The 13,610-nt window shown below is 51.8% G+C and overlaps 1 protein-coding gene across 11 annotated transcripts in view; it reads left to right on the top strand.

Annotated features, from left to right (window-relative positions):
- LOC129212957 (protocadherin gamma-C5-like) overlaps nucleotides 1-13,610 on the top strand; it is a 160,703-nt gene that overhangs the window by 133,130 nt on the left and 13,963 nt on the right. For 8 of the 11 annotated variants that reach the window (XM_054842205.1, XM_054842198.1, XM_054842197.1 and 5 more), the window contains exon 2: nucleotides 5,025-5,083. The exons of 2 other annotated variants lie outside the window; for them this stretch is intronic. In XM_054842205.1, the coding sequence (XP_054698180.1) occupies nucleotides 5,025-5,083 (59 nt within the window). Of the gene's footprint in view, nucleotides 1-361; nucleotides 3,037-5,024; nucleotides 5,084-13,610 lie in introns of those variants that run through there. One more of the 11 variants, XM_054842202.1, reaches the window with a different exon arrangement.

The raw sequence follows: 13,610 nt of genomic DNA, 5'->3' as shown, positions 1-13,610 counted from the left end.
GGCACCCCCAGCCGGCTTTGGGGGGGGTATGTGTGTGTGTGTGCCCGCCGGTGCCCGCTCCCAGCAGCCGGGCGGGGCGGAGCGGGGGTTCCCGCTGCCGGGAGTCCCCGGCGCCCTCCCGGCGCTGCGGGGGTGGAGTGGCGGCGGCGGGGCGGGAGGAGAGGGGGGGGCTACGCTGTGCGTATTTTGGGGAAGGCGGCGGAGGAGGGAGAGGAGGAGGAGGGAGAGAGAGAAAAAGGAGGAGGAGGAGGAGGAGGGGGCTGTGGAGAGACGTAAAACTGTCACTCGGTCCTTCCCCTCCGCTCGCCGACTTTGTGTGCCTTTGCGTGCCGAGGAGCGGCTCAGCCGGCCGGTTTGTGATCGCCCCCCCCCTCCCCGCCCGCTCCCTCCATCCTTCCCTGTCCGGCTCCGGCGGCTCCGGCGGCGGCTTCCTCCCTGCGCAACCCTCTCGGACCCCCCCCCACCCGGGCTGCGGGGGTTCCGGCGCGGCGGCGGCTCCCGGGGGCTGGCAGCGGGGGCGGGGAGGCGGGGGAGCCTGCGCGGAGCTGCCGCCGCTCCGCGCCGCTCCGCGCTGCTCCGCTCGCACATCCGACCCAGCACGGGATGCTCGGGGGACGGAGTTTGCCATGGCAGCTCCCGCTGCTGCTCGCAGCCTTCTCCTGCTTGCCGGCTCTCAGCAGCGCCCAGCTCTGCTACTCCGTACCCGAGGACCGCGAACCGGGCTTCTCGGTGGGCGACCTGGCCAAGGACCTGGGGGTAGAGTTGCGGAGCCTGGCTGCCCGCAACGTGCGCCTGGTGAGCGAGGGTGGGCAGCGGCACTTCCAGGTGGACCTGGCAGCGGGCGTGCTGCTCCTCGACAGCAGGCTGGACCGGGAGGCACTGTGCGGGCAGAACCCCACGTGCTCCTTGCACCTCCAACTCGTCATGGAGAATCCCCTCCAGCTCTACCGTGTCGAGGTGGATGTCCTCGACGTGAATGACAACGCGCCCCAGTTCCTCAAGCCAGAGGTGGTCTTGGAGATCACTGAGGTAGCCAACCCTGGGACTCGGCTACCCCTGGAGGTAGCAGAAGATCCCGATATGGGCTCCAACTCCATCTCCACCTATGAGCTCAGCCCCAGCGAGCATTTTGCCCTGAGTATCAACATGAGAGGAGATGGTGTTAAAATGCCTGAGATTGTACTTGAAAAAGCACTGGATAGAGAGAAAGTGGCTGTCCATCACCTAACACTGACAGCCCTGGATGGAGGGAATCCGGTGAAATCTGGCACTGCCAAGGTTACCATCCATGTCCTAGATGCAAATGACAACCCTCCTGTCTGCGACCCACCCATATCCAAGGTCCATTTGGAGGAGAATGTGCCAGTGGGCACTCTGGTCACCAAGTTGAATGTCACCGACCTGGATGAAGGTCCCAACGGGGATGTGGAATATTCTTTCAAAACTAGCAATAATGTACCTGGTAAATTCACCAAGCTGTTCTCCTTAGATCCCCGGACAGGGGAGATCAGAACCAAAGCCCCGCTGGATTATGAGGAATCCAGTGCTTACGAGATTGCAGTTCGAGCCAGGGACAAGGGATCCCCCGCCATGGAAGGACATTGTCACCTGCGAGTGGAATTAATCGATATCAACGATAACAGCCCAGAGATTGTGCTGACCTCTCTCTCCAGCCCAGTGCAGGAGGATGCAACCCCGGGCACTGTGATTGCCCTCATTGGTGTGAAGGATAGCGATTCAGGTGACAACGGGCAGGTCCATCTGCAGATAGCAAAAGAGCTTCCATTTAAACTGGTGTCGTCTTTTAAAGAGCATTTCTCGCTGGTCACAAATGGTCCCCTTGATCGGGAGAAGGCCAGTGGATACAACATCACGGTGAAGGCTGTGGATTCAGGGTCCCCACAGAGGGCCACACAAAAAACCTTTTACCTCCGAATTGCTGACGTGAATGATAATGCACCAAATTTCTCCAGCCCTTTTGATACAGCTCACGTTCAGGAAAACTCCCTTCCTGGAACTTCTGTTTTTTCAGTGTCAGCATCTGACCCTGATGAGGGTAGCAACGCCAAGCTGTCTTACTCCATCCTGGACAACGGGATGCAGGATGTACCCATCTCAACCTACTTCCGGATAGACCAGGACAATGGCACCATCTACACCGTGCGGGCTCTGGACTACGAGCAGGACAAGGTGTTCCAGGTGCCTGTGGAGGTGAAGGATGCTGGATCTCTTGCACTGAGTAGCACTGCTGTAGTCCATGTGTTCATCCTGGATGAGAATGACAATGCCCCTACCATTGTCTACCCGTCCGTCCCCAAGGGCTCTGCCTTCCACCAAACCATCCCAGCCTTGGCAGAACCTGGCTATCTGGTCACCAAAATTGTAGCTGTTGATGCTGATAGCGGCCATAATGCCTGGCTGTCCTATCAGCTGCAGGAGACCACTGAGGCTTTGCCTTTCCAAGTGGAACGTCGCTCTGGAGAGATAAGGGTTGCACAAGCTCTCAGGGAGTCTGAAGATCCCTACAGGCTGGTGGTTGAAGTGAGGGACAATGGGACACCGTCCCTCTCGGCCTCTGTAGTAATAGTCATTTCTCCAGAGGAAAATAGTGTGCAGGACTTCGCCAAGTCCTTGGACCTTCCCAAATCTTCTCCCAAGGATACCAACCTGATGCTTTACCTCATCATCTCCTTGGTGTCCATTTCCCTTGTGTCCTGCGTGATGTTTGCTGTGGTGGCTGCCCGGTGTCTCAAAGCTGGCACTGCCAGCTGGACCTTTGCGGGTTGCTGCCGAGGGACTGGCCGCAAGCCTGCATCCCATTTCCGTGGGCAGATGAAGCCAGATGGCTTCATCAAGTACCTGGATGTGGGAGGAGCGGGCTTGACCTCCCAGGCACAGAATTACACCTCTTGTTTCTCACCCATGTCTGACCAGAGCGATTTCCTCTTTGTAAAACCTTTCAGCCATTCTAGCACTGCGGAGACCATGGCTGCCTATGAGCAGGTGACCAGCACCTTAGCGAGTCCCTGCGATGGGGTAAGAGATGGGTGTTTCTTACTCTCCTGTCTGCTAAGCGCAACGGTCCGTAATATCCAGGCCAGTTGGCTGTTCTCTGTCTGTCCTTCCACCTAAGAAGGTGGCTTCAGGGAATGTGTGTCACTGTCACCTCCTGGGTGGTGGCAGGTGGAAGCTTTGGCTTGGCTTGATGGAGGTAGGGGAAGGGGCTGGGCAGCACTGTAGAATCAAAGACTGTGGGTTTGTAGAAGTTGAGAGTTTTCCCTTGGCTCCGTACTCTTTTCTTTTTAAAGTGATTCTTAGCATGGTCAGGAACATGTTTTTTGGGTGTTTAACTTCTCAGTTCTGTTGAACCCCTTTATTCTGCATGGCATACGAACCATGATGTGGGAGGAGGTTATCTGAAAGCAAAGTTTGTCGCTGTTTCCTTTGCTCTGTTTTAGAGGTGCATTGTAGAAATTTCTCAGCTCCTTGAGTGTTATTAATTACTGAATGTGTCCCAGCAAGGGATCATTTTCCAGCTTGGTTCTTTCCAGCGAGGGGCTGAATTCACTGTTCAGCACTGAACGTAGTGACATTTTTTGCAAAGATCCTGGTGACCTTACGTGCCCTTGAGCTTACAGAGACCTAGGCAGCGGCGTGCTTTGAAAACTTCAGCCACTTGTGTTCAGCTGTCTAAATATGGATGTAGGTGACTGCATTTAGCTGTAGCTTTTATAACTTTGGGTTATAAAAAGCAAAGTAATTTTGTGTCATAAATGCCTGCCCTAAATTTGAAAGTGGTAATTACAACAGGAATTCAAAAAAATAGATTGGGCAGGGCTTATCTAGTGCGAGATTGTGTGTCAGCGTGTGCAAAAACGTGTAACTGAAATCTGGAGGGCAAGTACTTAAACAGCTAAATTTGCATTCAGCATGGGTACCAGTGGGGCCTCTATTTTAGGGGAGTAATTTATTCTAATATATTCTTTCATGAGAATCATCAAAGCTGTGGAGAAATTAGTGAAATCACATCTACTAAATAAAAATCTAGGTCAGCTGTACCCGTCTTCACTTTTCCTTAGTAATTGCATGTACAAGCAGAATAATCCTATAAAATTGCTGTTCCGCTGTATGGACTATGAAGTGCTGATTCCTAAGGTAACTGAGAGAAATGTTGTCCTTTCCAGGTAGCGTGTTATCATTCGGGAGTTAATTAAGAAGATTACGATTTTCGGAAGTATGCGTCTTCCAGACAGAAAACAGTTCTGCTATTTAGTGCCCTTCACAAAGGCGTGATTCACACAGGAATACGCAAGCTTGCTCCGTGTCCTTCCTTATTTACAAAATGCCCATTGTCTGATAGTAAAATAACATGGGCAGAAAGCGATGCAGGGGCTTACTAATGAAGTTACAAAGTATGCTGCTGTGTCTGAAGTTTATTGTGTCTCCTAAACAAATAATGCTTTTTTCTTTTGCTGTCGGAAGTTTATTCTTTTCTCTGTGGACAGAAAAATATTGTAGTGCTCCGAGGCCACAGCATCTAGGAAAAGTCATTCAAATACAATGAAATCAAGATCTCAGGCAGGGCTTTTTCAGGACAGAAGAAGGACAGATTAGGAAGGTCTGTTATCATTTTACCTTCTGGCATTAAAAGCATCTTTCTCGGTATCAATTAACTCTGCCACCCCACCCCCTCACTCCCCCAAGCTCATTACTTTGGTACCATTGCTCCTGCTGAATTGATGCCCTTATCAGTTTATTTCATGCTTCATTTCTTTCACAGCCTGGTTTCCTGAGCTGCTTTGGAAGATTATTCGCTGAATAGTTTTTGTCATGCTTTTTAGTATTCATGCTGGTTCAGAAATACTCAGGAAAGGGAGGGAGGGGGGCTTTCTTTTTGTTCTAATTGATTTTCTTTACTTGGAAGGAACACGCTGATATTCCAGACTGAAATAATCCAGGATCAGTTCGCTTTCATTTTCAAAGGCAAGAATAGAAGTATTAAAACTCTTCTATTTTCTCTGCAGCAAGCTCAGCCTAACACAGACTGGCGCTTCTCTCAGACCCAGAGACCTGGAACAAGTGGGTAAGTGCCTCTTTCTCCATGTATGTGTCTGGTGAGGGTTTCTTTCCTTTGCGTGCCACTTTCAGTGCTGGAAAGTCCTCGACTGGCAGCTCTGAGGATGCGTATTCCCTGTCATTGGTAGAATTGTCCAGCCAAAGAGTTAGAAATCTGGCTGTTTCTGTGTCAGCTCTGTTTGATGAGGGTGTCACAGCTGTTGTTCGCAATGATATGCCTGGTTTTTGTGTCTACAGCTCAAGGAGGACAGTCAGGAATGGGGGGGAGCTCCAGGTGAAGTTGTGAGATGGTTAAAGGACTGGGAAACATGCTTGACAGAGAAAGGCTTCTTCTCTAAAGCAGACTTTGAGCATTTAGACTAGATTCTGAGTCTAAAACCTTGATTCCTCCCCCTGCACAGAGGCTGCTGGAAATCACTGTGTGAGTCACTTTACCAGCCATGGAGCCTCGAGCTCTGTGCTGTTGCAGTGTATTGCCTGCTCTGGCTTGAGCACCTAGTGTCAAACCGCTGTGTGAGCCCCTGTGGCACCCAGAACTTGAGTAGATGAGCCTCAGGTCCCCCAAGTCCCCTCTAGAGAAACATGTCCCAGCCACGTCTAACCCGTAGGAGCAGGTCCCTCATGAAATGCCGCTGTATGTGCTTTCCCCTCTGGGCTAATCTCCTGAATCAGAGTTGGGAGCCCCAGACCAAACTCCATTGTGGGGAATTTGGAGCCTTTCTTGCATTCCTTAGGAAGTGCCATCTCCAACATGGGGTGGTTCATCGGTTCATCCAGGTGAGAACCCTCTGCACGCTTCCCACTGGAGCTGGGCAGTGGCACAGAGGGATGTTAAGGAAGAAGAAATTAAACATAATGAGTTAGGAGACTCACAGGAAGGAGGTCTCTTAAGTCTGGTCTTGCTCTCAAAACCATGGCTGAATTTTTGCCAATTTACGTGTGATGTCAAAAAGATAAGCAGCAGCAGAGCAGAGACCTGCCTCCCGAGTGAGTTCCCCTATCTTGACTGTGCTCCCGCTTACCTCTGGTCCAACAAAGTTTACTTTGCTTGGTACACAGTGAGAAAGCATTGACAAGAAAATGGTGAGCAGATGCCCTTCACCTCTCTCATCTTCCTTCCTGGTTTGTAGGCAGGGGCAGGGATCTTCTTCAGGGGGTGAACTTCCTTGAGTACCATCAGGGTAAGAAAGGACTTAAACTGGGAGTCCACCTTCCTCTGTAAATACCCCAGTCAGAGATTAGTGTGCATGAGGAGACTGGCTCTGGGATAATTTATATGTGAGAAGGTTCTATCTCTTGGGGCATACCCAAGGGCTACACCTGTGGAGCAATCAGGAGGAAATTTGGACGCTGTGCAGTCTGGGTCAGGCACAGTGTCTCCGCGGAACGGAGAGGAGCTTTGTCATTCCTGGTGGCCACTCGGGCAGCCCCCGTGGAGGTTTAAATTTGCCACAGGGAGGGTTGGGTCCTGGGTTTCGGTGTCAGAGCTTGCAGTCAAACATCTGCAGCAGCTGGTTGTGCCTGAGGCTTTCCCTGGGTCTGGCTTGATAATTTAGTTTAACAGAAAATTGAGAGACTGTGATAGCAAACTTGTTGCAGCAATTAAACTTTGTTACTAGGCTCTTCTAGCTGGCAAAGGCAAAATGAAGTGAGGGTTTGATGTAAAGTGTATAAAGCGTTCCCACTAGAAACCAGCCACGACTTTAAAACAAGGCTATCGCTGGAACAGTTTTCTCAGAGCTCCGTTGATTTCCCCATCACTGGCAACGTTTTAATCAAGAAAAATCTTTCAAACCATTTACGCTCTAGTTCAACTGACAATTAACCGGAAAGCCCTGTTAATACAGAAGTGCACCAGAGCAGCTGTAATAGTTTTGCTATGAGAAGTGAGTAAATGAGCCCCATCAGAGCAAACTCTATTGCTCCTCTAGCATGATGCCGGAGCTCTTCAAGGCACAGTGCTGATGCAGCACAGACCTACTTAACTCAGTGACAGGGACCTTTTCTCAGGTCATGGCGCAGTGACCCTGACCCCAGCCCCCAGGCTCTGCCTGTAGCTCTTTACCAGCTCCAGCCCCTTCCCAGCGCCTGAATTGGAGCAGCAGCACAGGGGGTGGGAAGAGAGAGAGGGCAGGACGAAAGGCACAGACTCTGTTCCCGGGGAGCTGAACTAACGCAATGTGCTGGTTCTGGTGCACGAGCTGTGATGTTACCCCTGATGGTCTGTGACCTGGGTGCCCACGGTAGTCCCTAAACCAGCCACCGGCAGCTCGTGTCAGTGCTGGTTGTGGTATGGCTTCCCATAGCACGGGCTGCCCAGGCTGGCCCCAGGTTTGGAGAGGGGCTTTGCCCAAACACAGGCCGGTACTGAAATAACTCAGTGGATTTTAACTCCTGCTGGTTTTCCCCACCTGCCTGTGTGCAGATCCCACATTTGCAATGAAACAGCTTTTGCTGATGTTTTTCCCCCCTGTTTCTTTTATCCTGTTTTAAGTTAAATCAAGGGAGGTGGTTTTATTCTAAACCCGTGTTATGATACTAAAGGATGGAAATAGAAAGTGCTATCATATGCTCAGTGCCCAGCCCTGACATCTCTCTGGTGATCAAACAAGCAAATCCTGGAGAGCAGGCTGCTCCCCATTGTGCTCTTCCCATGCTCTTCCCAGCGTTTTGATGTCTGGCGTGTGAATTCCCCAGGCACTGCCTGGTAGTACAGGTATTAAAGAGGGTGCAAGGGCAGCTGCCTGAGCCCTGCCTGCTGTTACTCTCTCTGATGTTAGCTCACGTACAGCTGTCTCTCGTGCTGACAAGCCAACCTCTTGAGCTCCGTGAGCTGTCTGAACTGCAGGGCTCTGCTTGGCGCTTGGGGAACACATAACACCTCTTAGCTGAAAAGAAAGAAAAGGGATGTGTTCTTAACTGCATTTGCCTGACCCAAATTAAATAGCAATAAAGACAAGGCAGCTTAGGGTTGCGGTTTGAATGGATCCCGGAGGGAGTCCGGCACGGACCCAAAGCCATAAAGCAGGCTTAAACCTATGTTGTGATTTCCCCTTTGCTGTCTTCATGTGAGTGGGAGAAGGGAACAATCCTGTCTTTTCTCGGCATAGCTCTGCCCACCGAAACAAATCCCACATGTCTCCGAGCACCTGGAACCATGCAAAACTCAGAATAAGCTCAATAAGGCAAGGACCATCTCTCGATCTCCTACACTGCTGCATTCAGAGAGCTGTTATGGGACAACAAAGAGAATTTGTTCTTTGTTCTGAAACACAGGAGAGCTCTGGTGCACATGCTCAGGAAATAAGAGCTCAGACAATATCCTTTGAAAATGTGGTAGGGAGTCAGACCTGAGTAGAGCGATTCTCAATTAATCTTGTTTGGGAAAAACAGGAGGATAGATTAATTCCTGTGATGATGTTTGTGTTTTGTTTTCTGGAAAAAAAAAAAAAAAGCACCTGTGCTGTTTCTAGGCAAATGTAAATGAATACAGAATGATACTGAGCAGCAGATGCCATTCCCAGACAAATCAGATCAGTGGCTGTAGTGGAGATTACAGTGACAAATTGTCCATTGTCCAGTCCGGCAGCATCGCAGGACATCCCTGTGGGATTGTCAGTGTGGGGTTTCCCTGCGGGGGGGAGAACGCAGAGACTGGGACTGGTACGAGGGACCCATCTTGCTGAGTTTTCACTAGTCGCCAAAGGAACAGAGACCGGGCTTGTGCCCTGCACGTGCATGGTACTTGCCTGACCGGCAGCTCTTTGTTTTGATCTCTGTGTGATGGTTTATTCAGGAAAACACTGGGCTCAAGTCAGGATTTCCTTCCTGGAGGAGTGGGGAGGGTTCTGTGTTGCTCACAGGTGAACACGGAAGGGTGAGACATCCCGGGCTGGGAAGAGCTGGTCTGTCCTGGGCAGCTTGTGGGAGGAGTGGGGACAATCTCGGGCTGCGTGGGCAGGCTAGAAGGAGATCCCAGGCACCCCAGGGACCGTGTGGGGGACACACAAGGAGGTGGGGAGCAGTGTGGGAATCCCTAGTCACTCCAGAGGAGGAGCAAAGCAAGCAAATAAGATACAGGGTGTTATTTCCCTCCCCATTAATTTTTTCTAATCCTAAATCTCCCTGTGTTAGGGGTTTCCAACTGGTCATGAGCCAGGCTCCCCTCCCAGGCTGAACACGGCCAATATTCGCTTCACTCGCCCATTAAACAGCATCACGGCTGCCTGTCTGACCCCGGCCATCGTTCCCGAGGCTGTGCAGAGGGACGAAGGAGAGTGCAGCAGAAAGGGTTTGGGGTGACAGCAGAGATACTGCAGCAGCGCCCACAGGAGAGCTAGGAAGGAAAGGAGCATTTGTTCATTCTTTGTTTTCATGCCTGAACTCCAAGAGTTGGGCTTGCAGGACTAACGGCAGCCTGTCTGTGCATGGTGAGGGCCAGGGATGGGAAAAAAGGTGTTCCAGGGATAGTCCTTAAATGTTCTCGGGAGTGTTCTTGGCGTTCAGAGCATGCAGGTGCTGCCAAAAGGTGACCACAGCTTGGGGTGCTTCTGGTGTGTGTTTGGGGTGGTCAGGAGGTCCCACGTGACAGCAGCATCCCAGCGTGCCAGGACACGCTCCCGCCAAGGGAGCCTCGTAGTTGCGTGTCCAGGTGGGACATCCCAGAGCAGCTGGGGCTGGAGGCAGAGGGACACACGGACATTCCTGGGCTGACGCAGCCCGGGGGTGGATACACAGCAGACAGACAACTGGCCACAGATGCAGGCTTTAGCACATCCTTAAAAAAAAACCAAAACAAAACCTAGCTAGCCACAAGTGCGTCTGCGGGTTTTGTAACCCCATAGGAATTTACGTTGCAAATTTGCGTAGCTATAGTTGATACAGTGGCAAGTGCTGTAAAGCATGTGCACTCCTGCACCAGCGGGGATGTACTGGTAAACACTGACGGATTTACCTTCTGTCCAGTCTTTGATTGCAAATGTGAAAACTGGTCTGTGCTGGGCATAGGCGCTGGCCAAGCCGCAGCCTGCAGCAGTGCTGTCCCTGCCCTCCAGCGCTACCGCGGGGCTGCAGAGCTGGGTCCCCGTGACTGTGACCCCTCTGTCCCTCTCATGTCCCACCATGGCTCTTCCAACATCTTTTCATAGAATCCCAGACTGGTTTGGGTTGGAAGGGACTTAAAAGCCCATCTAGTTCCACCCCCCCCCGCCATGGGCAGGGACACCCTCCACTAGCCCAGGTTGCCCAAAGCCCCATCCAGCCTGGCCTTGAACACTGCCAGGGAGCCAGGGGCAGCCACAGCTTCTCTGGGCAACCTGTGCCAGGGCCTCACCACCGTCGTCATAAAACTTTTCTTCCTTATGTCTAGTCAAAACCCCCCTCTGTCAGTTTAAAACCCTTGCCCCATGTCCAGTCACAACAGGCCCTGGTAGAAAGTCTTTCTCTATCTTATAAACCCCCTTCAGGTATTGAAAGGCTGCAATAAGGTCTCCCTGGAGCCTTTTCTTCTCCAGGCAGAACAACCCCAGCTCTCTCAGCCTCTCTCCATAGCAGAGGTGTTCCAGCTCTCTGTGGCCTCCTCTGGAGCTGCTCTCACAGGTCCAAGTGCTTATGCTGAGGACCCCAGAGCTGGACACAGTGCTCCAGGGGGTCTCAGGAAAGTGGAGCAGAGGGAGAGAATCCCTTCCCTTGACCTGCTGGCCACGCTGCTGGTGATGCAGCCCAGGATACAACTTTCTGGGCTGCAAGTGCACATTGCCAGCTCACGTCCCAGTTGTCACCCACCAGTATCCACAAGGCTGCTCTCAACCCATTCATCCCATGGCCTGTATTGAAACTGGGGATTGCCCCGACCCAGGTGCAGGACCTTGCACTTGGCCTTGTTGAACTTCATGAGGTTCACATGGGCCAACTCCTCCCGCCTGTCAGGGTCCCTGGTGGTTGCCGTCACATCTGCTCTTGCTGCCCTCCTGTGCAACATGCAGCGAGGGTCTCCCTATGCTTCTCTTCTCTCATCGCATATCCAGCCTCCTGCTTTCTCTGAGCACCTCCCCAGCACCACCACCATCCCACACAGCATCCCAGTCTGTGCCCAGCTCTGAACCAGCAGCAGAACAAGTATCTTTGGCAATTTCCAGCCACTCGTGTGATGATGGGCAGTGACAGGCGAGCTAGTGGGCCAAGTGTGGCTGGTAACTGAGCCCTTCCCTAAAGGGAGACACCAATGAGAGTCTTTCTCTGTTGATTTTCATGCAAATGGTAGAAGAGTAGCATATCAGAAACGTCCACCTGGCCATTGGATCTGGTTGTAACCACTCAGCAGATTCCAGAAGCCAGAGGTAACTGAACGAGTGGATGGGCAGCATGGGAAAAATAGGTTGAAAAAGGGAAAAGGATACAGTTGTCAGGACAGGTGTCACCTGGAGAACGTGCAGGTAGTGGGACGTGCGCTGGTGTCACCAGGGTTCCTGGGGAAGGCCAGGAGACCTGGGAGCAGCTGCTGGCACTTCTGGGTTGTGCAGGCTTCCCACCCTCAGCTCCTTGTTGACAGGGGCAAGCGGAGCAGCAGAAAGAACTGACGCTCTGGGAAGTTTAGGAAATAATTGTAATCCTCAGGTTTCCATCCCAAATGCACTCAAGGTACAGTGGTATTCGCTTTGCCAGGCCAGGTTCCACACATTTTGCTGGTGAATCTAAAAAGATGTAACAGTCTTTGGGCCAAACTTACTGCTTGTTCTGGCTGGTTTGCATTCATCTGCCTTGGCAGATGCTTGAGCATTGAGGGATTCCTCCAGGGCTCCTATAGCATGAGGAGTGTGGAGCTGCTCACAGCTGCCACCCTGGGGCCTCAGGAAGGTGTGAGCAGAGCCCAGCAGCCTGAAAAACCACAGCACCCTCTAGAAATCCCTTCGGGGTCATCGCTTTGCAGAAACAGCCATAATCTAAGTGACACAGCGCTCTCCTGAGATTGAGAGCCGCTGCGCTTTAATGTGGGTTGCAGACTCCCTGGAGAAGGAGTTGTGCTAGTAAAGCGGCTCTGCTCTGAAGGGAGGGTTCCTCCCCTGACAAAGTCTCTGGGGCTGCCGAACTCAAATCACCAGCTTGTGCCAGGTCCTGGGGAGCCCGGGAGAGAAGCTGCCTTTTCGGAGAGTATTTAAGGTGGTGGTTCATGCCTGATGATGCAACCCACGCCAGCCCCCAGCCTGTTTGTGTGTCTTTTGCTCAGCAAACACCTTGGAAGAAACCATGGAAGCCCTGCAAGGGCCAGACGGTTGCATCTGCCAGGTTTGGTGTTGCCCTGGTGGATCTTGAAACAGGAAAGGTTGAAGATCACTCAAAGGTTTATGGCTTTGAGGTGCTGGAGTGTGTCCAGAGAAGAGCAACGAAGTGAGGAAGGGAGCACAAGTCTGATGAGGAGCGGCTGAGGGAACTGGGGGTGTTTAGCCTGGAGAACAGGAGGCTGAGGGGAGACCTCATCACTCTCTACAACTAGGTGTAGGGTGTAGCCACGTGGGGGTCGGTTTCTTCTCCCAAGTAATAAGCGACAGCACAAGAGGAAACAGCCTCAAGTTGTGCTAGGGGAGGTTTAGATTGGATATTAGGAAACATTTCTTCATCGAAAGGGTTGTCAAGCATTGGAACAGGCTGTCCAGGGAAGTGGCTGAGTCACCATCCCTGGAGGGATTTAAAAAGATGTGTGGATGTGGCACTTAGGGACATGGTTTAGTGGTTGAACTCGATGATCTTAAAGGTCTTTTCAAACCGGAATGGTTCTATGATTCTATGACCGTGGTTGCCTTTCAAACGCTGCTGAGCAAACACTGCCTTAAAGCATTACGAGGCTGCTCAGAGCCTGGCTTTGCTCCGAGCATGGGCTGCAGCCCCATGGTGCAATTTTGGAGAGGATTTGGGGTGCTGGGACAGGCAGGAGCTGTTTTGATGCTGGGAGCAGGAGTCGTCCCTGGATAACTACTCTCCTTTTCCCCCTCCCTGTGAGGCTGAGCTGATCCTGGCACTGGAAGCTGAAGGTTTTGTAGTGTCCACCCCACCACATTTCCACAGCCAGGGGATCACAGAGCTGGTCCCCCATGCTGTGCATGATGCCTCAGAGCACCACTGCTTGCAGGGTTCACCCTTTTGTCTATTAACAGCCCAAATCTCAGCAGCTTCAGTATATGGGCTTCTTTTTAGATCACACGTAGCCCTCTTCAGCTGAATGTTTCCTTCCCTTATTGACCATCCTGGGCCAATAATGCCTTTATCTGCATTTGTCATGGCCCTTGAAGTCTGAGCCATCCAGACCCTGCCAGGCAGGACAAAAGCTGAAGAGTCTCTTATGGAGGAAGGGAAATATCCCAGCGATGGGATGTGTTTCTCATTCTGGAAAGCCCCCATAATATCAGGAGTTTCATCATCACGGTGTTATGTATAGAAATGCTATTTTAGGTAATTTAGCAGGTGCTATGTGTATTAGTTTAATTTTTCCTCTCTCCATCTGCTTCCTGTGCAGCTGAGCACATGCCACGGCCGGCTGC

Source organism: Grus americana, chromosome 14 (assembly GCF_028858705.1).
Source record: "Grus americana isolate bGruAme1 chromosome 14, bGruAme1.mat, whole genome shotgun sequence".
Taxonomy (NCBI): domain Eukaryota; kingdom Metazoa; phylum Chordata; class Aves; order Gruiformes; family Gruidae; genus Grus; species Grus americana.
Note: the sequence above shows the minus strand (reverse complement) of the source record. Positions and strands in the feature narration are given on the sequence as shown.